At 40.8% G+C, this 13,677-nt stretch overlaps 2 protein-coding genes and 1 pseudogene across 2 annotated transcripts; all 3 read right to left on the bottom strand.

Annotated features, from left to right (window-relative positions):
* Positions 1-1,458: 1,458 nt before the first annotated feature.
* LOC137991417 (uncharacterized) lies at positions 1,459-1,920 on the bottom strand. Its single transcript, XM_068836511.1, has one exon. The coding sequence runs from the start codon at positions 1,918-1,920 to the stop codon at positions 1,459-1,461; it is 462 nt and encodes a 153-aa protein (XP_068692612.1).
* Positions 1,921-1,945: 25 nt separating this feature from the next.
* LOC137991416 (craniofacial development protein 2-like) lies at positions 1,946-2,698 on the bottom strand. Its single transcript, XM_068836509.1, has one exon. It carries the CDS (start codon positions 2,696-2,698, stop codon positions 1,946-1,948), a length of 753 nt encoding a protein of 250 aa, XP_068692610.1.
* A 5,827-nt stretch (positions 2,699-8,525) lies between these two features.
* The window catches only part of LOC137992781 (uncharacterized), a 29,309-nt pseudogene continuing 24,157 nt past the window's right edge, over positions 8,526-13,677 (bottom strand).

The raw sequence follows: 13,677 nt of genomic DNA, 5'->3' as shown, positions 1-13,677 counted from the left end.
TCTTGTCGAATACAGGTGTTTCGCTTTCGGTGTCGAAGTATAATGCCCAGCATTATGCGTTCCATCTTTTGCTGTGCACCGCAAGCTTCTCTGTCATAGCGTTGTTCAACGCCCATGTCTCGTACCCGTAAGTCATTACTGGTAGAATGTACTCTTCGTGTATTTTTCTCTTGATCTTCATACTTGCCTTGCGGTTCTCATGATGTTGTCCACGGTACCAAAGGCTGCCCAGCCAAGTGCAATCCTTCTCCTGATCTCAGGAAGTAGATCACCATCTCGTGTCAATGTCTTTCCTAAGTATGCATAGCTGTCTACCTCCTCAATGATCTTGGCATCGACAGTTATTGTTGACTTGTTAACATGATATTTGAACATCACTTTAGTCTTGCCCAGATGCATGTTGAGGCCAACTGGTTTGCTTGTCTTATGGATGTCAGGGAGCATACCGTTAAATTCCTCCGCTGACTTGGCCAACAAGATGGTATCGTCAGCGAAAATTAGATGGAAGAGGTGTTCTACATCGATGGAGAGGCTGCTGCCTTCCCAATCAATTTTCTTTATGATCGCATCCTGAAGACAAGACGCGAAAAGTCTAGGTGATATGTTGTCACCCTGTCTAGCTCCCCTCTCCAACTTGATTTTATCACTGTCCCTATGTAGTTTCATAACCGAGGTGGCACCATCTTAAAGGTCACGTAAGAGAGTGATATAATCGTGATCGACTCCTTGGTTTTCCAGTGCCTTGAAGAGTGGTGTAAACTAAATGGAGTCAAAGGCCTTCTCGTAATCTACGAAGGCAAAACAAAGTGGAATCTTATACTCGTTTGCTTTCTCTTGTGGCTGACGTACAACGTGAATGTGATCGATGGTAGAGAAACCCGCCCTGAAGCCTGCTTGCTCTCTTGGTTGGTGTTGGTCCAAGGCGTCTAGCATCCTACGAGGCAGGATTTGTGAAAACACTTTGTACGTTACAGGCAAAGGGCTGATCGGCCTGCAGTTCGTAATATCAGCCGTGTCTCCCTTCTTATGAAGGATGATTACCGATGCGTTCTTCCAACAGCTGGGGACTTTGCCATCCACAATGCATCCGTTGAACAGCTTTGTGAATATCTTAACAATGGGCTCTCCCCCATCCTGTAGAATTCCAGCAGTGATATTGTCCTCTCCAGGAGCCTTATTACGCTTTAGACGCTTGATTGCGTTTCTCACTTCCGATGGTAGGATGGGATGGAGTGGACCATGTAGTGGCCATCAATGAAAGGTTGATCCTGTGGTCTTCTGGTGAGTTAGGCATAAAACTCCTCACACCTCTTTATCATCCTGTCACGGTCTTCAGTGAGCCTACCATCTTTTTCTTTAATGGCAACGATATTGTTTCTGCCTAGGCACAGCTTCCGTTTGGTAGACTTGAGGCCTCTATTGTTTACCAGCGCTTTCAACTGCTCTTTCTCGTTGCAGCTATTTATTTCCTCCCTCATGCGTCGTCTGATGGCTTGTGTGCTCAGTATGTTGCAAAACTGTTCCACTTCTCTTCATCTGGCGCCGCTTCTCTCTAAGTTGCCTTATTATCCTGGAGAGCTTTTCCTGTCTTAGTGGTTTGTCTCTCCCAGCGATCTCCACTGCAGTTTCTTTAATGGTGGTAGTGATGTTATTACTGTATGCGTCAAGGTCCTCTGCCCTTTCCATTTCTAGGGCCTCAAATCTGTTAGTCAGCAGTAGCTGGAATTCTGTTGCCTTAGCAGAGAGTACCAATCCATTGGGCCTTTTTTGCCGTCTGGTCAGTCTGGCCCGCTCAAGCTTTGTGTTTATGGCCAATGTGCCCCGTACCAGGCGGTGGTCGCTGCCCGTGTTAAACCTATTTATAACAGTTACGTCTGTAACAATATGAGGCTTGTCTGTGAGGATGCAAGTCGATCTCATTTTTTATAGTCCCATCTGGGGAGATTCATGTCCAACGCATGGTAGGTGACTTTTTGAAGAACGTGTTCATGATTTTTAGCTGATGCTGTTCCGCAAAGTTAATAATGGAATCCCCTCTGCTGTTGCCCCTGCCGAGCCCAAACGCGCCTTTACAGGACTTTGATAGTTCATCCAAGCCAACTTTAGCATTGAAGTCACCCATAATGATGTTAAAGTGGGCCTTGGTATTTGTAATAAGGTTGTCCATGTCCTCATATACTATGTCCACCTCTTCATCAGTATGGCTTATTGTTGGAAGATAAGCCTGAATTATATTCATATGGTATTTTCCATTGATCTTAATGGTGAGCTGGGCTAATCTGTCGGATACGCCCTTAAAGCTGGTGCCATATCCGGTAATGTTCTTGTGTACCACGAAACCGACCCCCCTATGACACGTATTGCCGCCAATGTGATATAGGTTGTGACCACTGTTTGCCAGAGAGAAGCAGCCTTCTCCCTTCCTTCGAACTTCGCTGATTCTCACGACATCAAAATTTATCTTTGCGAGGTCATCCCCAAACTCTAGCATTCTGTCGTCTGAGGATAGTGATCTGGCATTGTAGGTGCAGATTCTCATATTCCAATGGCAGCCTGTCCGAACCGAGAGTTTCTTAGTACCCTCCGCTCTGTTGTCTTCCTTCCCGCTGCCTTGAGAAGGTGCTTCAGAGCTGCTGGGGACTGAGGGCCTTGGCTTGTTATTGTCGATCATGGTCATGGTTTCCAGGGGGTTTGCCATACTCGCCACGCTTGGCACTGCGGGATGGTGAGGTAATTTCTGTTACGGTTCCTTCCCATGGCCTTTGCCTAAAAAGGCATAACCCTCAAGGCAGCAGGTTCAATTGTACTTGCTGGATGGCCGGTGGCTCAGTTGAGCTCATACGCCCTTAAAGTTGAATCTTGTTTTTAGTTTCAACACGGTGTCCAGCCATCCTCCTCACCATAAACCTCCTGGAATTTGGTGGCGGAGACGGTTTAGTCGCCGTAGACCCTGAAACAGGTAGTACTGGTTTACAGGTTACCTGTAGCAGGCCAGATTTCTCTACGAGATTTTCCCTGACCTGACCTGAACTGAGCTTAATGAAAAGCTTTTTGGAGATCCGACTTTATCAACGAAATTAAAGCAATGTTAAGCCTTATCCTTCACTCTAGTTTGCCCCTGCTGTTGGAGATTTGCATATGGACCTAGAACCTAGTTTAATAACCCAATTTATTGGTTTTAAGGAGGAAAGTGAAACTTAAGACAACTTTGCCAGGAAACTTGGATCACCTTTTGAACAACTAGGATTATTATTCATGTACTTGTATATCTATGGGGTACGCAAATATATGATAAAATGCCTATAATATATATAGTACTATTTTTGTAATAGTATCAATAAGTAACATTGAGGTTTATAATCACAGTAGATCATTGCTCACCGTTGCAGAATGATTCATATGGTCAGAGAAGGTAAAAGTGCACAACAAAAGGGACAAGTCAAGAAGATCGAGGTTTTGTTTTCAATTTCCACAACCCGTGACGTATAGTTTCTGTTGGTCTCACATATTTAAATAGGACTGAAATGTAATTCGAAGGTTAATAGAGTTTCAAATAAAATTTTATGTGATTACAATGTGTTCTAACTTTTTCTTCCATCGTTTTCATTTTAAACGGCAATGTTGATGATTATTTAGAAGTTACAAACGCTGTACAGAGTTAAAGATGACAATGAAAACTGAAAACAAGTTGTCTTGGATCAATCCTGGGTACAATTCAGATAGGTTAGATCAGTTAATTCTAAATGGTTAAACCTACCGATTGTTTGGGGGTTACAACAACCGTTTTTGAATAAGCGAGTTTTTATGGTCAAAATAACGGAAAGTAACTAAAAAAATGAGTTGTCTCAGATGCATCCTTGGTACTTTTTACATGAGTTAGATGGACTGATTTGCAACGTTAAAATGATAAATGTAGGGTTATTTAAACTCTGTCAAAAATCGTCGTTTCAACTAATTATGAAGCGGTTGATTCAACTGTTGATAAATGTCAAAAGAACACCTACACAAGAGAAGATTCAACTAAACGTAAACGTTAATATAACAAGAATCAGTTATTTTGAACCGAAAAAAAAATTGGTTAGTTTTTACCAATTTAAACTGGTCGTATTCAACCACTTAAATGTGGGTTGCCTCAGATGCATTTTGCAACAAATTTAATTGGTTGGTTTAACTAGTCAGTTTTTACAGTGCGCGGTTCCTCATTAATAAACCAGTTTCAGTGTCTCTTAATCCCACCTTTTTTAGGCCTATCTTTCACTTCTTTAATTCCTTGGTGCTATGATGTCTTAATACGTTTTCAATAATCAGTTGAAAATAGAAATGGTTTGGCTTCAGCATACATTAATGTTTCTAAAAATAGGCGCTTTGACCAATGCTGGCTGCTGTGAAAAAAAAGTGCTTAAGTTAAATATTAATTGTTCCATTTTTTCACGGTTTCGATCTCCATGTCAGTGATCATTCACATACAGTGTGTAACTTCCACGAGAGGACAAAGAACTCCAGCATAAATTCCGAGGTTTAACACGCTTTATTGAAGTAGATGGATCCGAAAAGCAGTTAAAACTAAAATGCAAGCAAACAAAAAACATTGCTAAGCGAACCAATTTTGAAACCGAAAGGCGATAGAAAGCAACACTTTACATTTGTTTAGAAGCTGGGACTAAGATAGACAAATTACTTATTACTAGATCTTAGATTGTATCTACCACTTCTCCTTATTGAAATAAGGGCACTTATATAGAACGGAGCGTGACCATGTATTGCTTTAAAAATGATTAATAAAATTTTAAAATGTATACGCTGCCGTACCGGCAGCCAATGCAATGATCTAAGTAGAGGCCTTACCTGGTGCTTAAAAATGATGAAGTGCTCCAAGGGGAAGGGGGAAGGGGTCCATATTCCCTTGCCTCCTTTCAAAATTTTCTTGTGTTCCCGTGTTCCCGAAATTACTTCCAAACTTGTTCTCAGCTTTTTGATCCCTAAATGGTTTATGTTCCCTTGTTCCCTAAGATATTTTGTGTTTGTTCCCCAGTTCAAATTAGCCGTGTTCCCTTGTTCCCCACAACCCCAGGGAGGACCTCAATGATCTCAAAGGTATCTAAATATTCGCTAGGAAATGAAGAGAAGGCACTCGCTCTTCCTGACAAGCTCCGGGAGTCTCTCGCTTCCAGTCATGTGACCCTGAACAAATTGTGAGTCTGTTTAAAGAGAAACAACTGCTGATGAAAGCCTCTTGGGAACAACCAGATCCTCAAACTATGAAGTGAATTTGACTCTTGTCCAGAGAAGCTAACTTAGTGAAGAGATCTGACGTTGTCCAACACTTACGGAGCATTTCACCGGAAGGAACTATTATTGAGCAAAGCATGATATGTCTATGCAATACCAGGGAGTTTAAGAAACGGCAACGGCTACAGCAACGACAACGCCAAAAAGCAGTAATATTATTGGTTAAAAGAGCAAAAAATGATCGTGCGTACATTTCTCTCCTGTACTGGTCAAAACAACAACGTAAAGTGACCAATTTCCAGGTTTTGACGACAACGTGGGAAAACAACAGTGAATCTTTCCTTCTCTCTCTTTGCTTCAAATCCGTACATACGTATCTGGTTGTAGCATACTTTACCCATATTGTATAACATAAACAAGATGGAAACATCGTGAAACACTTAAAATAGATCAATCTAATAGTTTGAAGTGACGTTTTCGTCGCCGTAGCCGTCGTGGTTTCTTAAATTCGCTACTGTTGATCATTTTCCAGCCAAATTTAGTTTCGAATCAAACTTTTCATCCTATTAATTCACGTGACTTCTTCTTTTTTTTGCGTTTTACTTAGATGAGAAGTTAACGGCTTACGGATCAATACAATGAAGTCAACCACATATTTAATTAAGATAATAAATGTGAAGGAAGAGCTTAAAATTCTTCATAACATTCGCTCCATCATCACAAATTGCGAAAGAGTGGCGAATGTAATAGTCTTTGGTAAAAGATGGGTTGTCCACTACATATTTGATACGAACGGGTGTTGATGCTTTCTTGTTGTACCTTAGTCGTAGAAAAAGCCTGAGTGTCGCAACGTGTCCCATAATTTCTAGCGAGGTGAAAGAAATTAAACGTTTCTATCGAGGCTTCCTTATCCGGCCAGGGTTACATTTCTCGAGAGTTCCGAGAGCATTTCGAGCCCGAAAATTATCATACACTTGCTTTGATAAGCGGGTCAATTTTAAGATAACAAAAAGCAAATTGATTGTGAAGTCGCGCGACTTAAAATCTCTTCGTTTTTGAGATAGAGAGGAATCGCCCGAGGTAAAAGGAATCCGCAATCCATTGTATGGAATCCAGGATCCAGTTTGGTGCAACCCATGAGTTTGGAATCCAGCATCCACGACTCGGATCTGGGATCCACTTTTCGGGATCCGGAATCCCATGGGCTGGGATCTGGAATCCGAGGACCACGTGGATTCCCTTACATAGGGCGAGACGAAATTGTGACAACCGAAGATGGGCCAGAAAGTTTCGGGACTTTCGTGAAACGGCCCTTTTTGGATTGTTTTGTGCCCTGTTCTGCAGTTCACAATGACCTCATTTACGTTTTTTGAACAACGTTTTCATTGTGGCAGGTCCCCTTTTGCCAGAAAATCTTGATGTAAGAGGAATCCCATTCCAACAGCTCACTATCGCATTAAGTGGTGAGACATATCTACTAGCTTTTCCTGTCCATTCCGGTTCGTGGTGTGCTGTTGCAGACAGTAGTAAGCGTTGTTTCGTCAAATTACTCAATAGGACTGTAACGATCATCTACACCGATGCATCGGTAAAGGCAATAGTTCTTATCGGAATTTGGACAAGGTGTCGTGCTAATACAATAAAATGAAATATGCTTCATCGAGAAATTTGTGAAATGTCTTTTTTCTATATGTCTGTAGGTTTTCAGCGACCGTTACGCCACCCATTTTTGCAAGTCATCTCCTCTTGGCACTGTATCGTGCTATTTACCATCATCTCTTGTCAAGCCCTAAGGTGGGCTGCTAGGTCCAAGCCAGCTTGTTAACTTTTTTTGGTTGTCCACAAAATTCACTTAAACCACCGCTTTAGCGCAGGCGCAAACTACAAACATCCGGTGTTTTTGCTCTCTCAGTTCAAGAGGCCTTCTCTTTTACGCCTACGTAGAAGATTAAAGGTCCTAGTTGCGTGAATTTCGTCAAGAGAGAATAAGGGAAGAGAACACACCCGCCATACGTGGGCCTGTTTAAATGATACTTTTTTTTCAAATCTATTTTAACGCGTGGTCCTGATGAGCAGCTTGTTTAAAGAAGACAGCTAATTGAAAAGTTATGGTTGCGCGTCCATGGGCACGAGTCCAAAATAACTTTATCGTGGGGCATGGTAATACGTTCTGTCCCCTCATCCTCTCTTGATTTCTTTCAAGGATTCCCGTGGACAAGTTGGGGTGTTTGAGTGAAAAATAGTTCTTCCAAAATAACCAGATTACTCAAAGGGTTGGATCTAGGGGAAAATGACGCCATTCACTCTCTAGCTTAAAACTACAGCTTGTAAATGCAGCTTATTATATATGCAAAACGCTAGTTTGTAAGTCTGAAAGCCCGAAACACCCTTGCTGCATCTTGCGTCAGCCGCGTACATGTTGTGTGTATAATCTGCTCTCACGTGGAATCCGTTTTTTAACCTAGGTTAAATTGCTGATCCTCATTTTACCTTAGTTGAATAATTATGCACTCCCCCACCCCCAAAAGGATTGAAAACACCTGTATCTACCCTCAAGCTCTGAGCGTCTTACGCAACTCAACACAACTTAATGTTTCGTATCATCTTATCGGTTTCTGTATTCATACACTAATCCCTTCAGTCTCAACATTACAGCATAGTAAGAGAACAGAGAACTGTACTATGCACTTACCGGTACTCGAACTTGGACCCCTCAGATCTATAGTCCTGTACACATGTCTTTGTCGTGGTTTAATTTTATTTTTGGTTTGAAAAGTTAATTTTTTTCAAACCAGTTTAAATTTTTTCTTAGAACACTGCCCATTTAACATATTCTTATTCTTTCTGTAATTAATTTTATGGAGAATGTATAAAGTAGACTAGAGAAATCATTTTAATAGTAATAATAATAATAATAATAATAATAATAATAATTGTCGCGGCTAATCGCCGTCGCAAGTACAGCAACGACGCACCTCAACGACGCACCTCAACAAGGTCGAACCGAAAGCATACAAAGGCGCCTCTGGCAGCAGCTATGCGGTCCATGTGACACCTTGGAGCACAGCTTACAGCCAGCTGGAATCAGCTGTATGTTGGTTTTTGCTGAGGATGGGGGTGGGGGGGAACCGGAAAACCTGGAGAAAAACCCTCGAGGCAGAGAAGAGAACCAACACAAACTCAACCCATTTATGGCGTCGGGTCCGGGAATCGAACCTGGGCCACATTGGTGGGAGACGAGTGCTCTCACCACTGCGCCATACCAGGTTAGACTACACAAACATTCCGTATTTTTTCACGTGACCCAGTCTATCTTCATTTGCTTGACAAACGCCAGTTGGTCATTTGGGGTCGAAACTATTGAAACTTGTGTTTCGAACTTTTTGATCGTGACACGTAACCAATTTTCCGCTTTCGATTTATTTCAGTATGTCATCAAGTAATATGAATTATAATGATTATTTCTCACTGACTTCGTTTTTCGCCACCATGTCCACGTCGACTGTTGTCACGTTGTGGTGAACAACTCTACAGCCCTAATAGCTTTGGTTTTCTTGAATTGGTAACAACGCTTTACTGCACACTAAGAATTTCTTTTTCTTTGATATATCTTTATATATTTTTGTGTGCTTGTAAAGTGCAGCAATATTCAGTGCTTTTTGGTGAAAATAGTGTAAATTTTTGAATAGTGGAAAAACAATAAAAATATGAAATGTAAAAAGCCAGAGAGTCCACAATTGCCCAACTTAAACAGTCAATTGTAGTTAATATATACAAAATAAAAATGTTGATACAAAACCTCCTAGAACTCAGCAGCGTACAAAGGTAGTACGGGCATTTTTTTTTCTTTATCACTTTAACAGCCTGAAGTTTTGAATTTCCACTTTCAGCCTGTTGGCTGCAATGTGATAAGTCGATAACGTAGCGTCTAGTTTATCTATCATTCTCTATTCAAAACCTTCGCTCATTTATTTGTACATAGCTGATTTCCAATTCCCAACGATCATAATAACTTGTTTCAGTTCTTTACAGTTTGTCAGCTATTACTTGCAGGTCACATTCACATAAAAGATCATAGACATATCCAACAGTCAAGGGTCGTTGCCGAGCAATATGAGCCAAGAGAGCATCGGCTGGATTTGGAAAGCGTGAATTAAGGAAATCAATCCGGTCCCTGTTCAAACCAAACTTCTCTGCAACAAGCTGCCACTTGTCCGCAACTGTAAAACAAATAAAGGAATATATTTGCACAAACGCTGGAGTTTCAATGTAACTTTCCATTGAACTGATTTATGAAGCGTCTTCACAGGACGGAACTCCGGCTGTGCTGGTCTCCACCGGAAAGCAAAAACGGCAGTGGTGATGGTGTATTAAACTTCAATTCACTCTCTGTAGGCTAACATCACATCTTCGTTAAAACAGATGTGAGTAGAAATCACAGCTTACTTTTTTCTGGTTTGACAACTTTATACGTGTACTGTCCTATTGTAGTGTTAATGTATGCTTCAGTGTGCTGACACGTTACTTCTGAATTTTAAAGTTCATTGAAAGTGGTTTTGAATTTGATGTCTTGATTGTCAGCGCGTTACACTTACAGTTAGCAGTATCAATTGAATAAAAATAATGTTTTCTACATACAGTATTGAATTTTTGGTAATTACTATTCATTAAATTACCCCGCCAGAAGGAATATTTTGCTATTAACCAGATAATTCGTTATTACGGGGTCTTCGATAGAACGAAGACACCGCTATAACGAACATTTTTTTTGGGGTACCGTGGCACTTCGTTATAGCGGGGTTCTACTGAACTATGACTAGAGTTTAGTGTAAAAGTGCTCTATCTATAAGCAACATACAACACAACAAGCGATCTTCAGTGATGTAGCTTCTAAGAGCATTCTGACGTTCTTTATTTTAAAAAGTATATTTTGATGTTGGGAAGCATCCAAAGATCTCGTCAAGAATATTTTTTTGAGGATAGTGTTTTTAAACTTCTGCAACTTACCTGTTAGGGCGACGGTGAGGTCGGTTCGTTGTTGAGATGACATGTCTTGAATCTGAAGATTTTCAGGTAGCACTGGACCTGAAATAACAAGACAAAAGTCTTAACTGTTATGTTGAAGAGGTCTTAAACAATTATCTCTTTACGTCCAAAGGCTGAGAAGCCAATACACACAAGAGAAATCGTCGCCAATTTTCAGTCGTTTTTAGGATTTGTTAGGTATCTGTATTTTAAGACGACAGCTAATTTACGTGATAGTGGTCAATACTGTCCCTTTCCCTCGAAAGTTACTGATAACATATACCCTGGATTCGCTCTTTTGTCGCTCTTTTCATAGCGAGAAAATAACCTTTGGAATCCAGGGTAGATAACATATCAATAAAATCACACACACTTAGTTAACCCCAACCAAGAATTATGGGAAAATTTGAGGGAGATTTGGAACAAAATACCTCTAAGCATAAAAACAGACACATACTTTCACTGAAGCGGCAGACTTCCTCTTTAAACACAACTCTTTTTCCCATTCCTCCAGGCACTCACGTGTCATTAATTAATTAATTAATTAATTAATTAATTAATTAAAAGATAAATTCATGTCTATGATTTATTCTGTCAATCAATCACTCAGTGAGGCAATCAACCAATCAATCAAACATAACTTGCATTTAGCCGAGAACGTACAACAACGGGCGTTTTTACGGATCATTCTCTTTTATTCTTCGATTTTTTAACGTACGCGACGATTTCCTCCGATGGTTCAAGGATTGTCTTCGACCACAAAAATGCTGACTTGGACAATCTGTTTGAAACCTTAAAGCTAGCCGATTCATCGCCATCACCGACATCTAATGACGATATAGATACAGACTGGCAGTACTGGAGAGACACTTTTCTTGCTGCTGTATCCGAACATATTCCATCAAAAACGATCAAAAGGAGTGGCTCTCCACCTTGGATCGACAGCGAGGTTAAACATGCTCTAAAAATCGTTTCTGAGTTTTTTGTCGAAGCGTTTCACGCAACTATTATCTGTTAAAAATGCAAATGTGAATTGAAGAAAATTGCGTCCTGGAATTAGAACTGAAAAAATTTTAACAACTTTACGTGGAGTCCTTGGAGCAGTTTCAATATGACTCGAGGTATTGAGGTGTAAAGATCTCAGAAGCTCACACCTTCGCCAAATTCCCAAACAAAATCAAAGCGTACTTGCTCGATTACGCCCGCTTTCATTATTAAGGCCACCCAACAGCAAACATTCGTCCAGCGTCAAAGAGACAAATTAACCTCAATCTGCCAGCCATAAATTTGTGATTATCGTGTCACGATTGCTACTGTCACTTTCATAGTCTTCTTGTATTACACCATTGAAAAACCGGTTTGAACAGATGTTCTGTCGCACTTTGTAATAATCGTCGCACTTTGTAATAAAACTATCACACTTTGTAATACCTGTCGCACTTTGTAATAACACTTGTTGCACTTTCTAACAAAATAGCTGTCGCACTTTGTAATAACAAGTTGTCGCACTTTGTAATAAACGAAGCTGTCACACTATGTAATAACAAGTTGTCGCACTTTGTAACAAGATTCAAATTTCCTTTGCATAGGATGTTTGGTAGAAATTATACGACTCCAATACTCCCCCAGGGCACAAATACTTTCTTCCTTGATATTTCGCTCTGCATACGAAACTGAGGGGAGGAAAAAAAAGGCGTTCTCCTCCACGCTTCTCGCTATTGTTATTTCTCTTGACTACGATGTCTCGTGACAAACACTTTGCTATCAAGAATAATGACTTTTTAAAATCGGTTTTGTTAAGCCGCTCCATTGGCTAGGTACTAGTCTCAGGGGACCGTGCTCTTAAATCAAGATTCCAATTTGAAGTATACTGGCATCTCCTGCGGATGAAAAAAAAGTTTGTTTCCGTGGGGTTTTAGAGGGGAAGAAACTGGAAAGCAACTTGCAGACACCCTATATCAGTAAACGAGTAGAGGGCACATCTAGCTGGTATTGAGAACAGCTGTACAAAATGGGACAATCCTGAAATAAAGGCTTTGACTGGGAGTCTTCTAAGAAGGTATCGTAAACTATAACTGAATAGAATAATTACGAAATAGTATCGTCTTTTAATTCAAAAGTTGGGTAAGTTGAACATAAGCCAGAACGTGAAAAAGGAACCATCATAGCATAATTAGTTTATGTGATATTAGTACTAGCGCATTGAACCAGAGTGATATCAAAATAAAAGTAAACAACAACGAACTATAACATGAAACGGAAAGTAGTTGTTTAGAAGACCATGGGTGATTCTTTTCTAGATGGGTATGACAAAGCAGATTTTAACAAAATGCTACTTTCAAATTTTGCGCCAGAATATGTTAAGGATGATAAACCATCCCAAACCACGAAATCGTAGATCCAGCCAAGCATTTGCCCAATTTGGGCTGGCAACTATTCGCCGTACATCCAGCCCAACAGCACTACAACAGCACTGACGATGCCAGGTTCACCACCATTAGAGGTAAATACTCGGCAGCATCGAGACCAGTCTATGGGTGATATCACGAAAACGGACGTTGACTTGACATAGGTTATTGTACATACGGCATACATGGTTAGGCCACGAGAAGCTTGAAGATAACAAAGCCTCGGAAAGGATTTTCTCTAAAATTTCATTCGGAATCCTTGCTATGAGAGTGGTACCGTCGTTCGTGGATACCATTTCAACAGTCTCGTTCTCGACAAAGGGGATGGGTATTTGTATCCACCTCTCGTTCCTTTCGTATATACTGGCCGTGTGTGTTATCCTCCTGAGTAGATAACAAATCCGCGCCATCTTCCACCTCTTCTTCTGCCCTTTTCTCCTGCTCATCATCTTTCACCTCTTCTTCTTCCTTCGCCAGCAACACCCTGCCGTCCACATATATGTAGTGTTCTCCGTGGTTCTCTGCATAATGCACCTGCTGAACTCTTGCAGTGGGTATGCTAGAAGAGGGAGAAATCACCGCTGTGGTCGCCATAGGTGCCATTGTTTGTCATTGAGTGTAAAAATATTCTGCCCAGGGCGTGGCCGCAAAAAGCTCCAAAGGCATACCTTCACTGTCGTTTGGATTGTTCGTCAGGTACAGTTTCTGGTGATTGGTGTATACCGAGACGGTTTAACAGGAAGCACAGTGCCCCAAACTCACAGTTTCCGTTACCTGGTGGATTGTACATGAAAGACAAATCCATGTCAGGAAAGTCTACATCCAGAAATCGATCGCAGGCTCTTAACGGTATTTACAATTTTTTCGAAGCTGTTTATTTTTTTGCTTATTCTTGTTTGTGCTTCCTGGGGGGCGTTTCCTAATGCATGCCATGTCTTCTACCGAAAACCATTCTTCTATGTGTTTACAAGAATTAGGTCTAACCCTGACTTTATATGTATCAGGATTTGCTTTT

This window comes from Montipora foliosa, chromosome 2 (genome assembly GCF_036669935.1).
Source record: "Montipora foliosa isolate CH-2021 chromosome 2, ASM3666993v2, whole genome shotgun sequence".
NCBI lineage: Eukaryota > Metazoa > Cnidaria > Anthozoa > Scleractinia > Acroporidae > Montipora > Montipora foliosa.
Note: the sequence above shows the minus strand (reverse complement) of the source record. Positions and strands in the feature narration are given on the sequence as shown.